The 26,628-nt window shown below is 43.0% G+C and overlaps 1 protein-coding gene and 1 pseudogene across 1 annotated transcript; both read left to right on the plus strand.

The window, feature by feature from the left end:
- The first annotated feature begins 7,621 nt into the window (after window positions 1–7,621).
- Window positions 7,622–8,684, plus strand: LOC127754667 (phytosulfokines 2). Its single transcript, XM_052280235.1, has 3 exons — window positions 7,622–7,900; window positions 7,986–8,080; window positions 8,212–8,684. The coding sequence occupies exons 1-3, from the start codon at window positions 7,768–7,770 to the stop codon at window positions 8,341–8,343; spliced, it is 360 nt and encodes a 119-aa protein (XP_052136195.1). The 5' UTR covers window positions 7,622–7,767; the 3' UTR covers window positions 8,344–8,684.
- Window positions 8,685–13,991: 5,307 nt separating this feature from the next.
- LOC127754664 (uncharacterized) lies at window positions 13,992–14,626 on the plus strand (annotated as a pseudogene).
- Window positions 14,627–26,628: the final 12,002 nt, after the last annotated feature.

Raw genomic sequence — 26,628 nt, forward strand, 5'->3', positions numbered from 1 at the left:
ACCAACCTGCAAAATGGAATTAAACTGTACTCTCTCCGTCACAAAATAAACTAACATTTAAGATTTAAAATTTATCTCAAAATAAATTAACTTCTACCTTGTTACCTACCATCGATCCGTAAATCAAAAAGTTTTATCTCTTTAATACTCCACACGTACCCACTCATTAATTAGGGGTATTTTGGTCATTTGCTATTTCCTTGTATCTATCTTAGGAAGCTAAGGTTGGACATTCTACATTCTATGGGATAGAGGGAGTAACTCTGTAAGGATGGTTAATTAAGTGGTGATGTATGTACTGCTCTGCTACTGCATATGCCAAAAAGGTTGCGCGTGATCGTGTGAGGTAGGTCTAAAAAAAATATCATAAACCCTTTTAGATCTCATTCGTACGTCATGCTCACCGAGATCGTAACCAACCATATGATCGATTGATATTTACTTTTCGGACTATATATAACATCATATTTGTATTAATAAACACAACTAATGTTTTGCAGTACTAATTATAAATCTTATACTGTAAATTTGAAAAGTTAATACTCCCTCCGTCCCAAAATATAAGTATTTTTAGTGTGTCCAGATTCATAGCTAAAAGTGGCTATATTTTGGAACGAAGGTAGTAGGTGTAGTTTTTTTTTATAATACATACTACATAAGAGATTATGATAAAAAAATCATTTATTACCTACTTGAAAAATAAGGGAGAGGTAGCAGTGTCATAGGAGTATTAGTGACAAAAATCAAGAAAACAAAATATGACACCGTATCTTTGAAGTTGAACTGTGAACTTTCTGGTCGATCGAAGTTGTGCGTAATTGGAATGTGATGAGAAATATATATACATAGTGCATTCCAGACTAGCCAGCTGAAAATGATAGGGCAAGCTCAGCACTTACAATGAGCACAAGATGGTATATACATTACATCCTCATCCATTAACTAAGGGTGTGTTCGAAGAGTAGGAGATTGGAGAGATTGGGAAGATACGCAAAACGAGGTGAGCAATTAGCTCATAATTAATTGAGTATTAACTATTTTAAATTTTAAAAATGGATTAATATGATTTTTTAAAGCAACTTTCATATAGAAATTTTTTGCAAAAAATACATCGTTTAGTAGTTTGAAAAGCGTGCGCGCGGAAAACGAGACTCAATCTCCCCTATCTCGCCAGAACGAACAGAGCCTAAATATTCCTCGCAGGCCAGTTTACATTCAAGTGACATCTCACGATCTATATATATACTCCCTCCGTACTCGTAAAGAAAGTCGTTTAGGACAGCGACACGGTATCCAAAACACAATTTAACTTCTTTTTTCTATAAAAATATTTATTAAAAAGTGATATATGTATACTTTTATGAAGTATTTTTCAAGACAAATCTATTCATATAATTTTTATATTTTTAAACTCAACAACTTAAGAGTTATTCATGATTTATATTCTCAAAGTTTGACTTAAACATTGTCCTAAACTACTTTTTTATGAGTATGAAGGGAGTATATTATAAATCAGTACGTAATTAAGTTTGTTGATTAATTTCACCTATATAAATTTCATGGATCGAGCTGGGGGTGCATGACGTAAGCGTGAATGACACCAAGTGATGCAAATTTCTGTTGTTAATTCAAGGTGTGTTTAGTTCCTGAAAAAAGTTGGAAGTTTGGGAAGAGTTGAAAGTTTGGAAAAAAAATTAGAAGTTTATGTGTATAGAAAAGTTTTGGATGTGATGTGATGTGATGGAAAGTTGGAAGTTTGGGGTAGTTGGGGGGTGAACTAAACACGGCCTCAGTCGATCAAGCTGGTCACGACACTATGCTTGCGGAAGAGGATTCTCTAACTTACTTCCCTCTGACTTTAAGCCACTGATATGTACTCCCTCCGTCCCACGATATAAGGGATTTTAAGTTTTTGCTTGCAACGTTTGACCACTCATCTTATTTAAATTTTTCTTGCGAATATAAAAAATGAAAAGTTGTGCTTAAAGTACTGTAGATAATAAAGTAAGTCACAAATAAAATAATTAATAATTTCAAAAACTTTTGAATGAGACGAGTGGTCAAACGTTCTAAGCGAAAACTCAAAATCCCTTATATTATGAGACGGAGGGAGTATGGTTCACTGGATAGAGGGTCCATACGTCAGTGACACAAGTTTCCCTTATATTATAGGACGGAGGGAGTAGGGTTCGCTGGATAGAGGGTCCATATGTCAGTGACATAAGTTAGAGAGAGGTAAGTTAGAGGATCTTAATCCCCATGATTGCATGTACGTACTTTAATTAATTCAACTCCATCCATTTCATTTCAATTAATTACATCAGCATTTCAATTACTCCTAACCAGCATGCATGCATGCATGCGCGCCCTCTTGGATACGGAAAAACGGCGTGGGTATCCATGCTTGACTGCCGCGTAAGCACAGATGCATGCATGCCAACGTACGTGACGTCGCTAACGTGTGCCCAATTAATCCCAGAGATCGCTATACACACGCGCGCGTATAATATCCAACTGCATGCACACTTGCAGAATTTTCGTCGAGATATGATATATATACGCCATCCATGACGTACTGAGGCCCGTTCGAATCCAGTTATAAAATGAGAAAAAAGAATAATTGGCACACATAATTAATTAAATTTTCCCTGCAAAAAATAATTTTCAATTATTTAAAAGTTGAAAACTTGATTTGTCTAATACTAGCAACTTTAATATATATAAATAATTTTTTTTGCAGGAAATACACCTAATAGCAGTTTAAAAAACATGCAAACAAAAAGCGAGATAAATTTTTTTCTCCCTCCATCCCATTTTAAGTGCAACAATGATTTTTCGTGTCCAAATTTGATCGTCCGTCTTATCTAAAAGATTTTTTAAAAAAATTAAAAACATAAGTCATGCATAAATTACTATTCATGTTTTATTATCTCATAGCAATAAAAATAATAATTATAAAAAATTTTAAATAAGACGAACAATTAAAGTTAGGTATAGAAACTTATGGTTGTACTTAAAATATTTTAAGACCGTCCCCAAGAGAAGCAACCTAGGAGGGGAACAATGAATCTGTACCAAGAGTTGTCTAGATTTATTGGGGTTGTCTTTTTTTTTTACAGACATAGGATTATCTAGATTCATTGGAGTTATCTTTTTTTTTTTTAAAGACAGAAGAAATATATCTAATCAGACCTAACTTAATCCATTGATGATACGCGCACCTCTCATCTCTCGACTGGCGCCTGTGCCCCTACGTCTCTGTCACCGCACGAACGAACGATCATCGACTAGACTGATGCAAACCCATGCATGCGCGGATGCGCCGCCGTCGTCGTCGTCAGTGTGCTGTGCTCCTACTACACTGTAGATGGAAGAACAGTGTAGTAGGAACCATGCCCATGCATGCAGTGATATGATGCAGGCCATGAGCTATTGAGCTACTACTAGCTAGCTATGTGATGGGAACAGTCGCTAGCAAGGCTACTACATTCTACAGTGCAGGGGCAGCATGCAACAGCTACAGCAGCCGCCGTTGACTCGTATCGTGCTCCCTCCGTTCCTAAATATTTGACATCATTGACTTTTTAGCACATATTTTACCGTTCGTCTTATTCAAAACGTTTAACTAATTATTAACTCTTTTTTTATTATTTAATTTATTGTTAAATATACTTATATGTATACATATAATTTTACATATTTTATAAAATTTTTTGAATAAGACGAACAGTCAAATATGTGCTAAAAAGTCAACGATGTCAAATATTTAGAAACGTATGAACAGGACAAGTTCATATATATGGAACTGTGAGAAGGAAGAAGAAGAGGAAAGGGTGGCGCCATGATGGATCAGGATCGACTTCACGAGCCCACGCTGCCGATGGATGAGATGATTGCTCAAATGGTTATAAAAAAATTAAAAATAATTGAGAAAATATATTAACATGTAATATATCATTTTCACAAACATGCAAAGTTAAATTTCACTTTTACATGTTATATAAAAGATAAATTTAACTATAAATATACGTTAACTAGCTATAGTTTCATTTGTTTTATTTTTACAACTTGTAAAAGTTGAACGAAAGGAGTAGGTTTACATTATCGGTTGACCACTAAATTTTGAGCCTTATCAGTATCACGGTTTTCGATAAATTTTGACTGAATCTACTGTTTAACCTTCGAAATCTCAATCGAAACTTAATTCCGAGCCGTGTCGAAACATCGAAATTTCACGGAATTCGACCGGTTTTCGTCGGAATTGTGAACAGGGAGTATCTTACTCGCATGCTCCGGTTTGATTTTCCTCGTGGATTTATCCTCTTCTCCCGTCGCCATCTCCCTCGTCACGGCGCGCGTGCCGGCCGGATGAAGTCTTCAGTCTTCACGCACGCTGCACACATGCCACTACCTCCACCACTCCACTGTAGATAGTGGCCATGGCGCCAATGATGCAGCCAAGCAGAGCTCTGAATGCGTATGCATGCAGAAGCAGCAGCTGCAAATGAACAGAGCATGCGTAGCCGCTGCTACTGTGTCTGTGTGTCTACAATTCCCTCAGTTATAAAACAAATACTACTCCATCCCTCTTAAAATATAGTATAAAGGATTTTAGACAGATGAGACAATTTCTGTATAAATTCATTGTACTTATAGTAATTAAGTGTCATATCCATTGAAAATCTTTTATAATTTAAGATGGAGCGAGTACTTGACATTTGGCAATGGCCATTGGCTGGCCAATACGGATTGGCAGATTATTGCAGATCAGAGAGATGGGTGGGTGTGTAGACTTGGCGGCTTCCTTCCTTCCATCAAACGTGCTGCTGCTAGCTTGGGCGTGGGTCCCACTTCGCCAGCTGTTACTGTGTGGGCCCCGTTCCTGCACTAGCTCTGCAAGCTCAAGCTGCCGAGCTGGCTGCCACGTCCACTCCACAGATGCAGATGCAGCAGCTCTGATGATCTCATGAATCTGCTACCTGCTGCTCATCATCAGTTCTGTGCAACTGTGTTGAAAAACGAAACACAAACAGTTTTTGGGACAAGGAAATGTTGGAAGTTGCGTGGGGGGAGGGTCTGATGATCAATTCAATCTCTCCTCCGCCGAAGAACAAAACAAACAAATCCAATATTAGATGCAAGCAGACCGATCCGCGAGTTCACTTAAAGGTTAAATAGATGATAACTCATGAATTTTCGCGTCGTGGCCTAACTTATCAGATCTAGATATACAAGTGGGTCAATTTATAAACTTATTTATAGATCATATTAATAGGTAACCTGCAAGTCAAATCCGTTGGTTCGCGGATAAGCCCGCTCGCACCCCTAGGAGGAGGGTCTAATGATCAATCCAATCTCCGCTGAAGAACAAAACAAACAAGTTATAGTATTCTCTGCTCTCGTCTCTGAATTCCACCAACTTCATTTGCTCAAATCCAAAGCGTCAACATATACAAGCACATTAAGGGCCCCTTTGAATCGGATGATTGCTATAGGAATTTTGAAGCATTCAGTTTCCTAAGGAATTTTTTCTATGGAACTCTTTAATTTATAAGAAAGAATAGGATTGTATTTCTATTGCGCAATTTCATAGAAAAATAAACAAGAGGTCTAACATCTTAGAAATTTTCTAGGGATCCTCTTCATATTTACTCGGTTTTCTATTCCTGTAGGATTATGGAAATATGTCACTTCGATTCTTATGTTTTTCCTATTGTTGTGTACTATTCTTCATTTCGAAGGGGCCCTAAAATAAAAGTAAAATTGATACTACAATTTACATGGATTGGCTGGGTTCATATTGCCAGCAGATTTTCCAGTGTGCAATGAGCAGCCAGAAAATGATTAATAACGTAAGCAATTAAGGGCTTAATTACTTTATTGTAAGAAAAACATTACCAATATTTGGTAATACCAAAATTTGGCATTACCGAATTTTGATAAAGTAAGGTAAATTTTAGTTGAAATTTTGTGAGTGGAAAGTTCCGGAATTACCAAAATTTGAAAGGATTGTGTTGGTAATGGTATGTTTAATTTGCTACCTTACAAAATATTGATAATACCAAAATTTAAAAATGTTGACAAAGTGAATAAGCCCTAAGTTCGGTTAATAGGCTGACAAAGGATCCATTTTTTTTCTATTTCCTCATGCTATTTCTTGTTGCAAAATACCAATCAATATATTCAGCTCGTTGTGTTGGCGACTTGGCGCAAATGTTGTACCCGTGAAAATGGGGCTTGTGTCAGCGCATTATCTCTCACAAGAGTTCTATTTTTCTGGATTAGACGAAAACACAAGTAGTAATATTATGCAACAATCAACTATTGCGTTCCCTTTGCCTTGTCTCCGATATATATATCCATTTCATACAGCATCCCTTTATCACCAATGTCCAATATGCTTTTCTTTTCACACACACAGTAGTTCAGATGACCCACAAACCAAATTTACGATTGTTTCAAGAGTTGAAATTCTGCTAGTAGAAAATTATCACTAATTAAATAGCCATGTTTGGTTGGTTTTTAGACTAGACCTAACTCAGGCCAACCGCAAAAACTTTGCGTTTTGACCAACACGGTAGTGGCAGTTACCGTAGCATGAACTAGGTGTAGTTTGTTTGGCACCTTTGAGCCTCTGTTTGTTTTGGAAAAAAAAGTTTTATTAGCAGCTTAAAAATAATTTATAGGTAAAACTTTTCTTTTTTTGTGAGAATTAAAAAAAGAAGAAAAGTTAATATTCTAATCGATTTAAAAGTTAATATATATTGGAAAATAGAGTATGATTAAATACCCTCAAAATCAACTCTAAAAATAAGTTTCAAAATTTAAATTTTGACCGCATGCAGCTGATAAGCCAAAAGGCAAACGACAGCGTTGTTTGTTGCCGCGAGAAAGGACTGGAATTCTAATGGAATTTCTAGCTTGTGAATTTCTTATCCCTAGGTTTCTTTGCCCCCATATTTTGGTGATTGGAGAAATTAAGGGCCCCTTTGATTTGGAGGAAAAACATAGGAACTTTAGAGGATTTTAATCCTATAGAAAAATTTCCTATGAAGCCATTTGAAATAAAGGATTGAATCCTATCCAATCCTTTGAAATTCCTATGGAATGGACAATCCTATAAAGATTTTGGAGGAAATTCAGCAAGAGCTTCAACCTCTTGCTAACTTTTCTTTGAGTCTATCTCTCTCATCCAAGTCCTGTGTTTTTCATGTGGTTCAATCAAACGGTCATTCTTGTTTTTTTCCAGTGTTTTGCAATCTTCTGTTTTACACTTACATTCCTATCAAAATCCTACGTTTTTCCTATTTCTACGTTTTCTCAATCCTGCGATTCAAAGGGGCGCTAAAGGATTGATAATTTTTACATATATATATATATATATATATATATATATATATATATATATATATATATATATATATATATTAACTAATCTTAAATCTACCCGTGTTTTGTATGCATGCGGCCGATCCTTATAAAATTAACAATAATCCTGCCCTGTTTGGCCACTTCCTGTGTACTGTACATGTAACATGTGTTTTTCAGTTCACTGTGTGTATCAAACAACGGCAAGTTGCAACGAAAGCAAGCCACTTCGCCCGATTATAAATAGCCTCCACTACTTCTACTACTCGCCGCCACCCAAACCCAAAGCAGCAATTGCAAGAAGCAAAATCTCTTCTCCTCCTCCTTCTCATCATCCTCCTCTCGCCCTTCGACAACGCACCATAGTTTAACCCAAGCTAGAAGAAGAAGACGATAGATATGAGCACTACTCGCGGCGTCTCCTCCTCTTCTGCTGCTGCTGCTCTTGCGCTGCTTCTCCTCTTCGCCCTCTGCTTCTTCTCCTTCCACTCCGCCGCAGCTGCTCGCGCCGTTCCTCGTGATGAACACCAAGGTAGCTAGCTACAGCACTTGGATTATTGATTGTTCAATTGATAGTGTATGCAAATTAGCTGACGTTTTGGAGCTTTTCTTTTCAGAGAATGGCGGTGTCAAGGCAGTAGCAGCAGTTGCAGCTGATCAGCTTGTGCTCCAGCTGGAAGGTGACACCGGCAATGGCGACGAGGTCTCCGAGGTGAGAATCGATGGAAATATACAGAGCTATAAATCTTCGAGTACCTAGCTGATTAGACAAGAATTGATGAAGAAGCAATTAGTGGTAACTAATCTTGATTGTTAATTTATTTCTATCTTGTTCTTGGTCAGTTGATGGGAGCAGCTGAGGAGGAAGCAGCAGCATGCGAGGAGGGGAAGAACAACGACGAGTGCGTGCAGAGGAGGCTGCTCAGCGACGCCCACCTCGACTACATCTACACGCAGCACAAGAACAAGCCTTGATCGATCGATCCATCCATCCAACTACACGCTGAAATCCAAAGCTAATACAAGGAAGATCAAGATCGAGATAAATTAACCAACTCTATATGCATATCTATCTATCCATCTACCTCTGCATGCTGTTTTCACTGCATCGATCGCTACTGTTCTGCAGTGCCAATCACTGTCCGTTTCTGTACAATCTGTGATACTACTAGCTAGTAGCAGTACATGGCATCGTTTTCCTTCAAGTGTTCGTTGGCTTTTACTTAGTCCGGTGAGTGCTTGTGGGTTATTTCTGACGAGGGAGTGTGATCAGTACGCGTACTAATGGTATTTTGGTTTGTCATGGCATGATGAAATTAAGCTGTGGTAGCAATATAATGCATATATATATTACCTATGTCTCATGTCCTTAGTATATAGTAGTGGTAAATAGTACATAGCATGAATAATATACTTATCAAGGAACACTTGTGTTTTGTTTAATGGCGCATGTCTGTCTTCCTGTCTGTAAAAAAGTGTAGTACTTAATTTCTTCGTTTTTTAATGACCGACCAACGTTAAGCCGAGCTATACAAACTTGGACAGTTCTTCTTTCAACAATGTTTTTACAAATGGCTGGAACTTTACCGGTGCAAAAAAATTCTGACAAATAAATTAATATCAATTTCAACGTACAATATAAAGCAAACAAAAGATGTTATCAATCAGGGTTTATCTCTACCACCTTAAAAGCGGATTCATCGTCCTCCTCAACATCGTAATCCCGCACGTAAAAAAAACAGTTTCCCAAGAAAACACCCCACCCAAAGATCAATATTTTCACACACAAATTTAAAAGGAATGGATAGAAAAAGAACAAAACCCTATAATTCCAGTGCCATGCAACGCACGGGCATGACACTTGTAAATACTAAAATGCGAATAAAATATAACGAAACCTCAACATTTTCTCGACACTAATAGTTCTCCCAAGAGAAACTTAATCCTTTTTTTTTAAAAAAAAACTACCAGTCCAGGATCCTACTAAGATCGATTGATCAGTCACTCTCTGTCAGTCTGTCTACAGTGCCCAAGTCATGGGCAATTTTGTATCAAGTCTTTGTTCCAGATTCCACATCATGGTCATCAGAAGTCAACACCGTGGATGCAGCTAGCTGCTATACAGAGGCTTTGATAAATCTCATCTGACCAGCAAAAGGGGAACACACGAAGATTCTCCCCACATGCGTTGGCATGCAATGATTCAGTCACACTGCTAACATAGCTACCTATCTCTATCTATCTATCCCCATGACATTGCAAATTATTGTACTATGTATCGATCGAGCAATTTGTGGTTAGCTTTTTCACAAAGATGCTGTGGTAGATGCGAAAGATGTCGTCGAGTTGGAGCCTCGAACCAGCAGTCAAAAATTCAGACCGAGGTGATCACAAAGCTCATTAGTATCTGAGTATCTAGGTATGTGTGAGCTAAGGTCGTAGGTTACACATACACACGTACTGTCTGATCATAATCTGATATAATCGTCGAAATATAAAATTGACTATCTTTTCTTATCACTTTAAGTTTTTGTTGAACTAATTGTTGCATACAACTCAATACTGAACTTTGATTGCTGACCATGCACGATGTCTTGTTTGGAAAAACATCGCAACTTCTTTTAGTATCATATAGCTCTAGAATAGAAAATAAACTAAAAGTCAGATGCTACAAAACACAGCTCTTCTTGGTTCTCACCGGTGGGCTACTCACCATCTATTTTTTAGGATCTTTAGCTCGCTAAACAGGGACTGAGCTTAATTTGATATAGTAGAAAGTGAACTGCACGCCCGTGCACTAGTGTATGTTTGGGTTAAGCTGAGTGGCCAATAGTGATCAGCTCCATTATATATATCTGAATCTGATGACTAGTGAACTAGTGATAAATCACTAGTGTGAGTAGTCAGTGACGACATACATATGATAGAATCTTAGTTGGGCATGCATATGTTGCTGCTGTTGTGCTGTTGTCTGAAGATATGAGTATATATAGTAGCCGTAGTGTGGTGTAGTGCGCGCGAGTGGGGTTTTAATTGGTTAAAAGCATGTTGGTTGCTGGTAGCTAGGTGTCAGGTTCCCTCACTAGTTGATTACATGATTCATGGCTTTTTCGAAATGCATGATTTTTAAAACACATGAACAAAAGGAAATACATATATAACTAAAATACTATAACATCTCAAATTTTATGGATTGAAAAAAATGAATAACAATAATATGAATGACCATTTAAATAGGGCATAGGAAAAAAAAACGATGGAATCAGAAGTTGGAGAAAGATTTTCCCAAATCTTAATAAACTTCGGCTGGCTTCCGCCAACCGGCGAAAACAGAAGTTGGAGGAAGATACAAAGAATTTATTTCCAATAGGTTAAAGCACATGTCAGAATTCCTCTAAAATATCTATATTTTGAGATATAATTCAAAGGAATCTCGTAGTACTCTAACTAAAAAAAGACAAACTCTAACTACGAATATAGACACACACGTGTCCAGGTTCATAGTAAGAATTGAACTTTTTTTTTGTCGGAAGGGGTAGGATTGGACATGTAGTTATGTAGTTAGGATTGGATTTTTTTTCGGAGGGAGTAGGATTTTTGGATAGTTATTTCTTTGATCCAAGTGATCATCACATAGGAAAATCCTCCAAGAATCATTTGTTCGAAGTAGCCTTCATCATCGAAGAGGAGGCTAGTAGTAGCAGTGTAGCACGCACGCATGTAGGCGATGTACGCTTTAGTTGCTTCTTTTCCGGCAGATGGGTGTGTGTGGGCGTGCAACAGCAAGTCAGCAACAGAGGGAGGTCGGCCACTTCGCAATTGGAGTGAGGGGCCGCACACTTTTCGCCTGCACTTGCTAAGCTAGTAGCTGCATGCAAACATAATCTGTCTATCAATTCATCAGAGATTCAGAATATGTATTAAGTTAAAGCTATTCTTTTACAGGTCGAAACCAATAATTATTTATGAATGGAGGGACTAATGTGTGTTAATTGGTGCGATCCAAGCTGGTCGATGGCTTCTGCACATTTTGGCTGGTATGCTTGTCTTCACTCTGCTGGCCGGTCCACTGTCAGTTCAGATAATGCAGGGTGTTACGCTAGCTAGGTCGATTTCAGTTCAGATAATGCAGGCCTACCTCCTCATTGATTTCATTGACTTCGACGACGACCATACGAATTAAACCGTGTTAATCACAGTGGTAAATACTTCACCTGAAACAATCAAATCCATCAAGTGGCAGGTTAGTACTATGCGTTTCAGACAAGAGAGGCAACAGTTATACTCCCTGAGTGCACAAATATATTTGTCCATAAATATAAATATAAGATGTTATTTTATTTGTTCATAACTGTAAAGGATTTGAAATGTTACTTATCCCATCAATCATATTCCTTTTAATTTTCTTTGCATCTTACCCTCAACCATTACCATTACTTATTTAATGAGGATACTGAAGTATTTTCTCCTCAACTTTAATATCTGCTAAACGGCCTAGTGGTGGAGAGCCAGCAGCGCCATCGAGCTTGGCCCAATAATAGCGTTTTCAATAGCCAACTATATTTTCCAGACATCGATAGCACAATCCATAGTGGAGACGCATGTAACTGAAGGGAGTTATATTAATATACTCCATCCGTCCCATAATAAGGGATTTTGGAGGGATTCATCATACTAGAATATGTCACATCCCTCCAAAATCCCTTATACTTCCTCCATTTCAAAATATTTGACACTATTGACTTTTTATCACATGTTTGACCGTTCGTCTTATTAAAAAAATTTATGAAATATATAAAACTATATGTGTATATGAAAGTATATTTAACAATAAATCAAATGATATGAAAAAAATAAATAATTACTTAAATTTTTTGAATAAGACGAATGGTCAAACACATACTAAAAAGTCAACGGTGTCAAATATTTTGAAACGGAGGGAGTATTATGGGATGGAGGGAGTAGAAGGTCTAGAGTAACACAATCTCTGGTGGCCGTCCTCCAGGGCCTGATATTACCTGAGCATCTCCGCGCCAGTTTCGACTCCCTGGTGCTCCTGATCTTTTGGCAGTTGTGGAAGGAATGAAACTCTAGGGTTTTCGACTCCACGCTTTCTTCAGTCTCAGGGTTCTGGAGTCCATCCACTCGGAGGGTCATCTGTGGTCTTTAGTTGGCATTGCCGCTTTTAGAGACTTGTTGGGAGTGTAGCGTGGCTCGGCCCCTTCCTGCTGCTTGGAGTTTGTGTTTTAGCCGTCGTAGTTTGTTTCCTAAGCTTCAAGTTTTTATTTTTGCTTCGGTCTGGTTGATTGCGTGTAACTATAACTATTTTCTTTTAATATATTCACGTGCAATCATTTTGCGCGTTTGAGAAAAAAAAAACACTTCACATGTTCCAAAATATAATCATTAATGAAAGTTTTAAAAGAAACCAAGTTTATGGTGAAAAATAATTGTAATTGGTTGAGGTGAAGAGTTAAATAGAGAAATTGGTTGAAATGAGATACTGTATGAAAAAGTGCTTATATTGTGGTATAAATTTTGAATCCTTAAAATCTTATATTTTAAAATGGGTGGAGTATTAGTACTCTAAAAACAGAATGCCTACTCCTTATCTCCAAAAATAAGTTTTACTCTTTTATTTACTCTCGGTTCACAATTAAATTTATAAGGTTTATCTCTTTAGTAACCCCTACATGTGCACGTGATACTATTCTCTCCAACTCCTAAAGTTGAGGAGAAAAGGGGGGTTTAGTGTACCTGATTTACTTTAACGATGGATGGTCAGGGGACATCACCGAGCATGCGTGTATGTGTATGGCCTATTATGTGAGGGTTGATTTTAAACTCTACAGAGGATGTCCCCTAGTTATTTGCATGTCACTTAAATAATTATGGAAAAAATTAAGAAGATATATTAACATGTAATATATCACTTCACAAATATGCAAGTTAAAATTCAACTTTTACAAGACACAACGCAACATATAGAAGTTAATTTTATCTTCCATGTTTGTGGAGTGATCTAGCACATATTAAACTATCTTGTTGATTTTTGTTAAATGTTTTTCCAGTGACGCAAACAAAGTGACTTTCTCTCGAGAGTTTATAATGGGTGTATTTAGTTCACATCAAAATTGGAAGTTTGGTTGAAATTGGAACGATGTGACGGAAAAGTTGGAAGTTTATGTGTATAGAAAAGTTTTGATGTGATGAAAAAATTAAAAGTTCGAAGGAAAAGTTTGGAACTAAACAAGGCCAATAGTTTCTCCTATTCTATCTGGGTTATATATTATATGGGCCAAAACAACTGCGGTACTAATTGGGCCTTAAATTATTCGTCATGGCAAGCCCAACACAGGGTCCAGCGACGGATCGCATCGCGTTGCGGGATCAGAGAGAAGTGGATGACTGTAAACCATCGGACTCCTCCGAGCGGCTAGTCGATCGTCCCCGCGCGTTTTCCTGTCCGTTTCCGTGTCGGAATTTCAGAGTTGAGTCCGAGTCCGATACGGAGTAAAACTACTTGATCGCCTCGATATATTGAAACACCAAACCCACGCAACGCACTCGATCATCTGAAGTTTCCTTCAATTCCCCGTCGCCGCTGATCTCACGATATGATGATGGCCGCGGCGGAGGAGCAGCTCGCCACGACGCCGGAGATGGAGTATATCCCACTCGATGGTTACAACAGCCACTACGTGCGCGACGACGATCCTTACCGGCGTTACCGCGAGCTCCGGATTCTCGCGCCGCCGGCGAACGAGATCTCCGGCCGCCTCCTCGAGGCGGCGGACGAGGACGCCGCCATGTCGTCGTCGCTCTGGGACGATGAGTTCGAGCTCACCGGCGGCGCCGACGCCGACCGCTTCACCCCGCCCGGCCCGCGCCTCCGCCGATCGACGATGGCGACTTCGGCGTCGTCTTCTTGACAGGCAGCGCCCGGCGCCATGTCGCCGTGGCCGCCGCCAGGGTGGCGCCGGCGGATACCAGCTGCCTCGGGAAGAGCAAGTACGAGGAACCGCGCGGCGGCGGCGAGACGGCGAGGGGCGGCGCGGATTCGACGGGGTGCGTGATCTGCATCGCGGAGTTCGAGGTGGGCGACGAGCTGAGCATGATCCCGTGCGCGCACAGGCATCGGTTCCACGACAAGTGCCTCGCCGAGTGGTTGAAGCGAAGCCGCTCCTGCCCGCTTTGCCGCCATCTCCTTCCCGCCGTCGTTCCCGCCAATACCCGCCCCAACATCCATTTTCTTTAAATAAATTTTGTGGGCTTTTTGTTTCGCGTGTGCATGCCTGCATGCATGCTGATGTATAGTTGAGATTTCCATTCTTCTGTAAAGAGCATTGAGCTAAGCAGAGGCAGTGTAATACTTCCTCCGTCTCAAAATAAATATAGTTTTACACTGTTTATGTGTCACGTTTAACCGTTCATCTTATTTGTAATTTTTTTATGATTAATATTTTTATTATTATTAGATGATAAAACCTGAATAGTACTTTGTATGTGACTAATTTATTTTAATTTTCTCATAAATTTTTCAAATAAGACGGACGGTCAAACGTTGGACACAGATTCTCATGGTTGTATTTATTTTTGGACGGAGGTAGCATGTGTTTTAGCAATTGATGGACCATTTTTCTTTTAATCTAGAGTAGCTGTAATGATAAGATTCTCTTATTCAAACAAGTGGCATAACAATGTTTTCAGACCCTATTTAGATGGGACTAAAACTTAAACGTAGACTAATTATAAAATATCACATCGGATGTTTGGACACTAATTATAAATATTAAACGTCTATTAATAAAACCATCCATAATCTTGGACTAATTTGTGAGACGAATCTATTGAGCCTAATTAATTCATGATTAGCCTATATAATGTTAGAGTAAACATTCTCTAATTATGGATTAATTAGGCTTAAAAAATTTGTCTCGCAAATTAGCTTTCATTTATGTAATTTGTTTTGTAAGTAGTCTATATTTAATACTCTAAATTAGTGTCTAAATATAGAGACTAAAATTAAGTCCCTGTATCCAAACACCACCTCAGCCTTGATTTTACGGCAGAATTCGAGTTATGCCCGTCTTAATTCCAATTAACCGCTTATCCAGTGATAGACCACATGTTTACAGATATTACGATGAACATCAAATTCCCCCTTATAATTCTTTTTTTTTGCGAGAACCCTTTATAATTCAAATTAATGATGTGACTATATATAATCTATTCATCGTATAACTATCTGAGACCGCCAAATCACTTGCGAGGTCGGTGGCAAGCATGTTGAGCTTTTTATGCCTTCCTTGACGTTGTTGCGTTGCACCGCCATCGCTTCCCATCAAAAGAAGTGATCATCTATGGTCAATTTTTTTTTAGATAATGAAAGTTTTATTTAGACTCAGTTAATGTAGTGCCCGTTCCGTCGTGGCGCCTAGCGAAAAAACTAGCTCATAAAAATCCTATTTGCGAAATCCGTTTCTTTGCTTGTTGTCTAGTGCCCGTGCCATCTCAGATCTCAAATCCCCGAGCCATCGTCGAGTTCAATCCCGAATCCAAATCCTTCCCAAATCAAATCCCTCCGCAAAAGTCTAATTCGCCTCCCTAGGGTTCGATGGGCCGAATCCCTCTCGGCCCATCTCCCCCTCCCTCCCCGGCTCTCTCTCTCTCTCTCTCTCCCTCTCCCCGCTCTGCCCGAGCGCTACACGCGCGTGCGCGCGAGCCGCGCGGAGCCGAGCTCTCCCTCCCGCTTCCCGCTGCCGTTCCCGCCGACGCCGCCAAATCGTCGCCGCGCGCCGTTGCTTCCCGCGCGCGCGCGCGCCGTGGTGGCCGACCGCCTGGTCGCCGCCGCCGTCAGCCTCTGCCGCGCCCGCCGCGCCTGCCGCCCGTGTCGCCGCTCCGCTCCAAGCCGCCTCCGCCGTCATCGCCGTCGTCATCGACTCGGCCCGCCACTCCCCGCGCGTGCCTCCAAGGGACGGAGGCAGAGCCCCCCCCTCTGCCGCGTCGCCCCCGCTCCCTCCTCCTTTTCCCAAAGTGGCAAGGGACAAGCTCCCTTTCTCCCTTGCTTTTTCTTTCTTTCTCTTTCTCCGCCGGCGTCATTCCCCTCCTCCCTGTCGCCGATTTGGCCGCTAGCCGGAGCGCCAGCTCGCTGGCTTGACCGTCCAATGTCGGTTCCCCTCCCCCAAACCAACATCGCCGCCCTATAAACCCAGGCGCCCTCCCTTCCTTTTTCCCTCCCAATCTTCCCCGTTTTCCGCCCGCGCCATTGCCGTCTCTCTCGCCGACCGCCGCCGTCGCGTGTGCTGGAGGAGCCGGCACGAGCAAGGACGCGGAAGGGGACTCCGGGCGCGCCCTCTTCTTCCTCTTCCCCGGCCCGAGGCCGGAGAGATCGCTCCCGCGCCGTCGGTTCTCGTCACTGCGCCCCCTTCCCCGCACGGTAGTGTCTCCCTCCGTTCTCCCTTCTCGTTCCATCTCCTCCTCTTAGACTCGGATAGTAGCACGAGTAGCCTCCCCGTAGCTAGCTGGCGCCGCCCCGACCGTTGCCGCCGCCCGCTGTGTGCTCGCCGCCGTCGCCGCCCGTGCTCCGTAGCACCCGCTCGTCGCGGGCCTCGCTCGGCGTAGCTTCGCCCAATCCGACACTAGCAATGGATTCCCGTAGCCGCGTAGATGCTCTCACCGCCGGGAATCGACCCCTCGTGACCTCGTCGCCGTTTCCCCCTTCCCTCGCCGCCGGTTGCCGCCGCCGCAATCCGCTGCCGTCGAGCATCCCCCGGCAAATCCAAGCCGTTGGCTCGTCTCCTCTCGTCCCGTGCAACCTCCCGGAGTGCTCGCTTTCGCCTGTATCGCCGTGGTGCGCTCCGCCGCTCGCCGCCGTCGTCCGCCGTCCGTTTCGGCCGACGTCGTCGTCTACCTCCCGCCGGCCCACGTGGCAGCCGCTCCCTCCAGCTCGGCCAAGACCGGGTCGAGCCGACCCCGGTCAGCCGCTCCCTCCGGCCCCGCTCGCGCACGCGGTCCACCATGAGCCGTGAGGCTGCGCGTGGGCCCGCCGCATCCGCGTCCGCCGCGAACCGCGCGCGTGCACCGTGTCTCTCTCCCCGAACCCTAGCACGCGCCGCGTGCACCTCGCTCACGGTGAGCCGAGTCGCTGACAAGCGGGTCCCACTCGGGACCACGCGGAATGGACCCGGCCCACCGGCTCTCTCTCTCCCTTCCCCGCCCGCACGCGCCATGGGCCGCCTTCTTGGGCCGGCCGGCCCATTAAGCTTGGCCGAGCCGCCCCTTTCTCTCGGGCCGCGCCCTAGCCGCCCGAGGAAAGTCTAATCCCCCCCCCTCCTTCTTTTCTTTTCTTTTCTTTTTCAAAAAAAAAGGGTTTAAATAAATCCTTTTCCTTTAGATCAAAAATCCAATAATCTTAGAAATTCAATATCTTCCCAACCGTAAGTCCGTTTGACTCCGTTCAACTTCCAAAATTCCTCAAATCTCGAGATCTATCTAATGGCATGCTTAGAGGTCAATAATAGGGCTTTATTTTCGCCGTTTGTTGAGTTGTCCCGTTTCGCGTGTAGTTTCGGTGCCCGAAGACCCGCAGTGCGAGGATTTCGAGGATCAGGCTCAAGATCTCGAGCAAGGCAAGTCACCTTTGATCATCTTGCACCAATAATTTAAATCTAAGTATTTCTTTCCGCAAATTTTGCATGAATAGGATTTACACAAGTAATTCGGCCGCGGCTCGCGAGATAGCCTACCGGCCCCCAACCCTAATTGCTGCAATTACCCTCCTTGATTTATTGAACACTTAAACCTCCTTTGTCGACTGTTGTGCTTCGATGCATGGGCCTTCGGGCACGGGCATCGGAACACCTCCCCTCAAATTTAAAATATCCAATGATGAGTAAAACTTGGGTTTTACAAAAGACTTGAAAAACCCGACACCTGGGTCGGTGCTTGCGAACTAAATGAATTTCCAAAATCGCGGACCGGGGAACGTACCGGGTGTACGGTTTCCCGCTCTTGCACTTAAGGACCGTTTCCTTGGAATTTCATCCGAACATAAGGCAAGTACGACCACATGGGTGGAATGGGACACCCCTGGCTGAGAAATTAGCTAATCAGGAGAGCCTTGATGCCAAGAGACATGTGGATTCGCCGGGGTGGTGTCGGGGAGGACCCCTGGGCTTCCTGGCACAGTATGGTCTGGGACCTAATCTGGTGTTGGTCTGGGACCCCTCTCGTTGGCATATGGTGAACCTGTGTCGGCTTTCGAAATGCCTTGTCATGAAAGCCTTAAGGTCTCTAGTCATGGCTGTTCTGCATGGGCTGGATGATCCGGGTTAGTAATGTCGTGTGGGTAAAGTGTACCCCCTTTGCAGAGGTTATTAAACTGTTCGAACAGCCGTGCCCACGGTCATGGGCGGATGTGAGGTGATTCCTAGCGTAGTTTTGTTTGACTACTGCCTTGTGAAATTTGCTGTTGAGGAATGGGTTTGATGTTTGGAAAATCTGCGGCTGATGGGATCAGCCAGGCCCGGGTGGCCGTTTGAAAGCTGTTGGCCGGGTGCCAAACTTGATCAATTCAAAAGACTGATACATTGCACATACTCCGACCGGACATGACGCACTGTCTCATCCGTGTCGTTTGAGAAGCACTCACTTAGCTGTTTCAAAAAGGAGTTTAAATAAAAATCAATTGCAAAAACAACAGCCTTTCCTTTGAAGCCTGCATTAAACACTTATTTCCCATGGCTTGCTGAGTACTCCCGTACTCACCCTTGCCCTATATACATAATCCCCCCCCAGTTGCTGAAGAAGATGAAGCGGATCCCGCTGACGAGGAGTTCTTCCAGGAGCAAGCCGGATACGATGAGTTTTAGGGTTTCGGCCTAGTTCCCAAGTCGCGCCTGTGATGTTTGGTCCAATTCTTGGCTTCCGCTTCCCTTTTGAAATGCAGTTGTGAGCTCGGGATCTGTCCGTAGCCCAACATGACTGTACTCCTACTCTATAATAAAGAGACCTCTGTTGCTGTGATATTCTATCTTCCTGTGATACCAGCACTGTTTCCTGGGACTGGTATCGATTAACAGGTTAATTTGGAGCGTCACGGGCTAGTTCCGCTCGGGACTAGTTCGGGGCGTGACAGTTAATTACATCAAGATGATACAATCAAACTGAGTCACCTCCGGCCTCTGCATAAAATGCACACATCCAAAAAAGAAGATAGAAATAACTAGAACATCTCCCAAGCATAAAAGTTTAACAGAAACATATATCTTAGTGGCTATCAATCCATAGGCTAGACCGCCACCCATGCTCCTGGGTAAAAAACTCCTATGCCACCTGGTCCAACTGTCGAGATACCACCGTATATCTTAGTGGCTATCAATCCGTAGACTAGATCGCCACCCATGCTCCTGGGTAAAAAACTCCTGTGCCACCTGGTCCAAACGTCGAGATACCACCATAATAGTATCCCGCAATCCCGGTTGGTGGAGGATAGCCCAGGTACGTAGCCACCGGGTAACTAAGGTGATAACCTGCAAAGGAGAAGACACCATCTTGTTATCAAAAATTACTCCATTCCTGCTTAGCCAAATGGACCAACACAAAGCTGTTGCACCCATCAAAAGCAGATTCCTCATTTCTTTGGGGACACATGATAGCCAACTCCCAAACATATGATCAACATTGTGAGGAGGTTTCAGATTAGAAGCCAAATGAATTACAGACCACACCAAGCGAGATAAGCGGCACTGAAAGAATAGATGTTGGATAGTTTCATCCTTGTGACAGAAACAACATGTATTGCTGCCTTTCCAATTTCTCTTAGCAAGGTTATCCTTGGTGAGAATTACGCCCCGACGTAAATACCAAAGGAAGATTTTAACTTTTTAGGGGTACTTTCACCTTCCAAATCTGTCTATTGATATTCGGAACCCCGGTATGTGTTAGAGCTAGATAATGAGATTTGACCGAGAAGACCCCATTCGGGGTGAGGTTCCAGTGAAACTCATCTTACTCCTGTACTAGAACCAAATCAGCTATGCGAGGCAATAGGTTATGCCAAGCAGCTAGTTTTGCACCAATTAAATCCCGTCGCCATGAAAAGCACGGAGGATTGGTTTGGAAAATCTGTGCGATAGTCGACTGTTTATGCCTAACTATGTTATAGAGACAAAGATACTGTTCTCTTAACGAGGCATTACCCAACCATTTGTCTTCCGAGAACCTAACTTGGGAGCCGTCCCTAATTTTGAAGGATCCAAAACGGAAAAAATCATGTTTGACCTTCATAAGACTAGCCCAAAAATGTGAATCCCCCGCTTTCCAATAGGCTTGAGATAAAGGTTGTGATTCCAAAAATTTATTGCGTAGCAGTTGTTGCCATATTCCATCGGTGGTAAGTAGTTTGTATAACCACTTACTAATCAACACTTTATTCTTTATCTCGAGGTCATGAATTCCTAGCCCCCCTTGTTCTTTGGGACGACAAATAATGTCCCACTTAGCAAGCCGGTATTTCTTCTTATGTCCATCCCCTTGCCAATAAAACCTAGATCGAAGGTAATCAAGTTTTTTAAGTACCCCACTAGGAATTGCAAAGGAATGACATCATATACATTGGGAGACTGCTAAGTACCGAGTTAATCAAAGTAAGTCGTCCTCCCAATGAAAGAAGTTTTCCTTTCCAGCTACTCAATTTCTTCTCAAATCTCTCGACCACTTCTTTCCATTCCGCATTTCTCAACTTCCTATAATGGATCGGAATGCCCAGATAACGGAATGGGAAGTTGCCGACCTGGCAGCCAAAGAGCTGGTTGTATTGATCACTATAATCAAGTGCTTCACCAAAACAATACAGTTCACTTTTATGAAAATTGATCTTAAGACCCGACAACTGCTCGAAAGCTAGAAGCACTAACTTCATGTTCTGAGCTTTTTCAAGGTCATGATTCACAAACAGCACTGTGTCATCAGCATATTGTAGAATGGAGAGTCCCCCATCAATCAAATGTGGTATGACACCATCAATTTGCCCTTGTGTTTTGGCTCTGTTTATCAATGTGGCTAGCATATCAGCGATAAAGTTGAATAGGATTGGGGAGAGAGGGTCTCCTTGCCGAAGGCCCTTTTTATCTGAAAAAAAGGCCCGACGTCATCATTGACTTTGACTGCCACGCTTCCCCCGGAAATGAAAGACTCAATCCAAGATATCCACTTGGGCGAAAAACCTTTCATACGCAGAGTTTGTAGCAGAAAAGGCCATTTAACCTTATCATACGTATTTTCGAAGTCAATTTTGAATATCACCCCACTCAACTTCTTCCTATGTAGTTCATGAACTGTTTCATGTATGATGACGACTCCATCTAAAATGTTTCGTCCACGCATGAAAGCTGTTTGGGTCGAGTTCACTAAATGGTTAGCAACCGAGCTAATTCGGTTTGTAGCCACCTTAGTGAATATTTTATAGCTGACATTTAACAAGAATATGGGTCTGTATTGTTGGATTTGATTTGCTTCTTTAACTTTTGGGACTAGAGTAAGTACCCCCAAAATTTAGTCCGAAAATTGGGAGGCTACCAGTATGGAATTCATTAAAAAGGTTCATCAGGTCATGCTTAATAACATCCCAAAATTTTTGGTAAAATTCAGCTGGGAAACCATCTGGTCCAGGAGCTTTATTATGCTCCATCGCAAAGATGGCTTCTTTCACTTCTTCTTCCGAAAAAGGAGCAGTAAGAAAATCATTTTCAGCTTGTGAAACTTGAGCCATATCACCAATTATGGACTCATCAAGCGAAAACGAGTTCTCCTCTGGTGGTCCAAAAAGTTTCCTATAAAAACTCGTAATATAAGTTTTCAAGGCCTCAACCCCCTCAATTTTCCCTTCATCCTGGTCTAGGAAAAAGATCCTCTTCTTCCTATGTTTACCGTTGGCTATCAAGTTAAAATATTTTGTGTTGTTATCTCCTAAGAGTACGTCCGAGACTTTCGAGCGTTGGTACCATTTAATCTCCTCCTCACGGAGTAGACTTGCCAAATAATCCCTCGATTGATCAAGAAGAATTCTTTCTTGATCCGAAAGGAGTCGTACCTCTGCTGCGATGTCTAGAGAATCAATTGTGTTTTGCAAATTTGCCTTTTTCTGCTTAAAGACGCCACTGGTATGAGCAGCCCAACCTCTAAGATGGTGACGTAAAGCGCTCATCTTGTTATTCCATCTTTGGACCGCATTACGACCCTTGACTGGTTTGTTCCATATCTCGAGAACACGATCATAGAAGTCATCACGTAGAAACCAACCCAGTTCCAATTTAAACTGTTTAATGTTTCCCGTGAAGGCCGCTTCCCCTGTGTCAAGGAGCAAAGGCGTGTGGTCTGACACCCCTCTGTCAAGAGCATGAACCGAAACCAGGGGTACTTGGATTCCCATTCAATTGATGTGAGGACCCTGTCTAGTTTTCATAAGTAGGAATGGGAAGCGAATTTGCCCATGTAAATTGCCTACCCGAAAGAGCGATTTCTCGTAAGTCAAAGCTATCGATCACAGCATTGAAGAGAAAAGGCCAACGAGAGTTGTAACGGGCATTGTTTTTTTCCACACTACTTCTCAGGATGTTGAAGTCCCCCCCTGTAAGAGTAGGTAGATGATTTTGTTGGCATGTACGAACGAACTCCGCCAAGAAACTAGATTTAAAATCATCTTGGGCCGGACCATACACAGCCATCAAGATCCATTTAAAATTATCCTCCCTATTGTTGAGATGAAATTTAACGAAAAATTCCCCTTCAACAATTAAAGATATATCCAAAACAGCTGCATTAATTCCAAGAAGTATACCCCCTGATCTTCCTTTAGGTGGGAGACAATGCCACATGAAATCAGCACCCCCAGAGAGGCGATCTAAATTCATCTTTGACATTTCACCCTTTCTTGTCTCCATTAACGCAACATAGTCTAGTTTTTTCTCTCTAACTGTTTCTACAACATAACGGTATTTAGCCAAGTCTGCAAGACCTCTGCTATTCCAAAAAATACCTTTCATGAGGAAACAGATTTAGAGGCTTTTGGATTTTGGGAACGAGCCTTTCGCTCTTTTCTTTTTGAAGAAGATTTGGATTTTTCTAGTGGATACCAACAAGTCACAAATTTTGTCACTTTGGTCCACATCGTCCATATCAATCTCCGTGAGATCCTTTACTAAGTGAGCGAGTAGGGCAACATCATCGTTGCCCTCGTCATCACTAGTTGTAAAAGGATCCACTTCTGAAAAAACGTGCTTAGAATGGTTACATTCACTAGTCTTGTTTGTTGCTTTAGTTCTATCAACCTCAATATGTTTCAAAGCGTTAAGCGAGAAAGAAATTTCATCATGAGAGTTACCCAAAGAAACACCTAAAGAACTAAGATTGGAAGCAACAAAATCATAATGTAAAGAAGGTAAAGAAGGGGATGAATTTATAACAGTACCTTCACTAGAGGATGTTTTATGAGAGGCCGAGTGCTGCTAAGAATTCGTCGCCGAAACCTCCCGTCCAGCAAAGCTGTCATCCAAATTGCGCAATGCTTTCCTCTTCATTGCCTTGAGCAGTGAGTCATCATCCCCCGCAGCGATGCCATCCATGTTCTCAACATTGGATCTCACACTACGACGACGAGGTGTAGAAGATGTCTTGCTCAGTTGGTCCTTGCTGCGATTGACATCGGTCGAGGTAGGTGTAGCCATCTGAGGTATAGCTAGGGAGAGTGCAGCAGTGGTGGCTGCCAAAGAGGCCTCGCCAGTGATCTTGGCAGCTGCAGCCGGCTGAGAGGACAGCAAGGAGCAACGTTCCAACTCCGGTGGCAGCAAAGAAGGTTGATCGGGTGTAGGACTGTCCACCGGTTGAGACAAATAAATTTCATCCACCTTTTCCGCTGCTGTTATTACCTCACCCACTACTGTTGCACCTGATTTGGTGTGAACAATGGTGTAAGCTATCCCATCTGCGATCACCGGACGAGGTGGTGGTGGAGGCCGACAATTTCCAAACGGTGTTAGAACTAGTTGCATGGCTGTAACATCTGATTTTTGTTCCTTTGATATTGTTGGAGAAGCTGAATTCTTAGCCCTCTTGTGTGCCTGATCATGAGAGCCATCCTTTGACGAGTTTTCATGATCCTCCTGTGCATCCCCATCATGGTCCATAAAGTCCACCTCCGAAATCTGTGCCGGCTGAAAACCTTCCTCTTCCAAAGTAAAAGTGATTGGGTAGCCCAATTTCCCAAAAACCACATCTGTAGTGACAGGGAGTTGTATGCTACAATGCATACAAACCTTCACACGAATCACTCCCGTCCGCCTGTAGGTGAGCATATCTACTTCCTGAGTAGCTCCAATAACACAACCAAGTGCCCAAAAAGCCAAGTAATGATGCCATGGGCTAGGCACACCCGACACATGCACCCACACTTCATCCAACTCATATGCCGGAATCAGCTCATCAGTCGTTTTCCACTCGATTATTGTCATTGACACACCATGATTTTTTAGACGGAATTCCACATCATCCATCCTCTTCAATTCCTCAATGGAAGGAAAAGCGACAAGGAAGGAATTCTCAGCATGAGGGACTGCCTCCCACTTCCAATCTGGTCTGATTCGATGAGCTAACTTAGTCTGAACGATTTCAGGCGTCAAGGAGCCGCCACGAATAGAGACCAAAGCTGCTGGAACCGATGAAGCCTCCTGTACATTCATCCCAAAATCACTGATTTGGATAAAACCGAACTCGGTTTTCCCAAATCCAAAAGGAGAGCATGTAGGTTTCGGCAATTTGAGCAGCGGGCACTTGACAGCTAGATGTGACTCTTTCTTGTTACATACATAGCAATCGATGTCCGCTTTACACACCTGCGCTATGTGACCACTCGTTTTGCACCGGTGACAGTGAGGTGGCCTCGGCTTCTTGGCCTTAGTTGCTTGTATAGTAGGATGTGGCTGCCCACCATCTGTTGTTTGGTCCAGTTTCTCCGTTTGCTGGCCTTGCGCCGCCATCCCCTTCCCCCGAGGTTCGGGCTTCCGATCTTGCTGGTCCGGACACGGGAGATCATCATGGTCTCGCCTGTGATGACCCCCAGCATTGCTTCCCTGAGGAAACCATCTGTTGCTATTGCATTGAGACTGCCCGGCGCCTCCATGCCAACGCCCTCCCGATCCCCCAGTCCCAGACCCACCGGCATGGTTGCCCCCAAACCTCGGGAAAACTGGTGGCCGCTGAAACTGGCGCGGAGGATGGTGGTTTGGCCCGTGCTGATTTCTTGCATTGAAAGGTGGATTCCCTGTGGCTCCATCATCCCGTCGCTGCTCGGCCGTCGCTGCATCATCACGAGGGCGCGCCGCCATCGCTGCCTAGGAGGGTTTCTTCGAAGAACTCTCGCTAGATGGCGTGCATCTGTTTAGGCGAAAGTGGGCTAGGGACTTTCCACGAAATTGGTTTCCAATCGGTCTGTGTGGGAAGGAAGGAATACCGACACTCATAACTGAATTCTGGGGAAGGGAATTAGCCAAAAATCGTCCTCCCGCACTTTGATCGACTCGGTTTGATGCGGACACCATCGATTGCCGATCTTGGGTAGGTGTTGATTTTGAATTTGGTGAAGTTTTGGCCCGCGGCAAGAAATCTGCCAGCAAAACTGTTTGCGCTGGCCGTGGACGAGGTAATGGTCCCTTCCATGGACGCATTACCCATCCACGGCGATGGCGCTCAGTGGATTTTGTCTTCTGTTTTGATGAGACTCTGGTCCACTGATCGTCCTCGGTGATAGGTGGGGCAGTCGGAGTCACCCCTGACACTATCGGGCTTTTTTGTTCCCACCAACGAGAAGCAGGAGTGGGTAAACCAATCTCGTCCCAGAACCCTTGGATTAGGGAGAGATCGGACTCTCCTGATTGAGAGTCATGCGTTTTCAATCCTATAACCTCTATGCCGGCGAGAGCCGTTGAGCCGTTGTGATGAACTTGAGCGGGAGAATCAGGAGCAGAAGTTGTGGCAGCCATGGTTGCAATCAGATTCTGTCCACAAACGTGGTCTTGATTGCAGCCGGCTGAATTAACGATCTCTCCTTCCTCAATGACGTCAGTTAGGCTGGAGAAGCGAGATACCACTTACTGGCGAAGGAATTGGTGCTAGGGTTAGCCGACGTCGGTGGGAGTCATGGCGCCGTCCATAGACCTTCAGACTTCCTGCACAGAGATCAGCACTTGCATCCTAGGTAGGAAA

Source organism: Oryza glaberrima, chromosome 11 (assembly GCF_000147395.1).
Source record: "Oryza glaberrima chromosome 11, OglaRS2, whole genome shotgun sequence".
Taxonomy (NCBI): domain Eukaryota; kingdom Viridiplantae; phylum Streptophyta; class Magnoliopsida; order Poales; family Poaceae; genus Oryza; species Oryza glaberrima.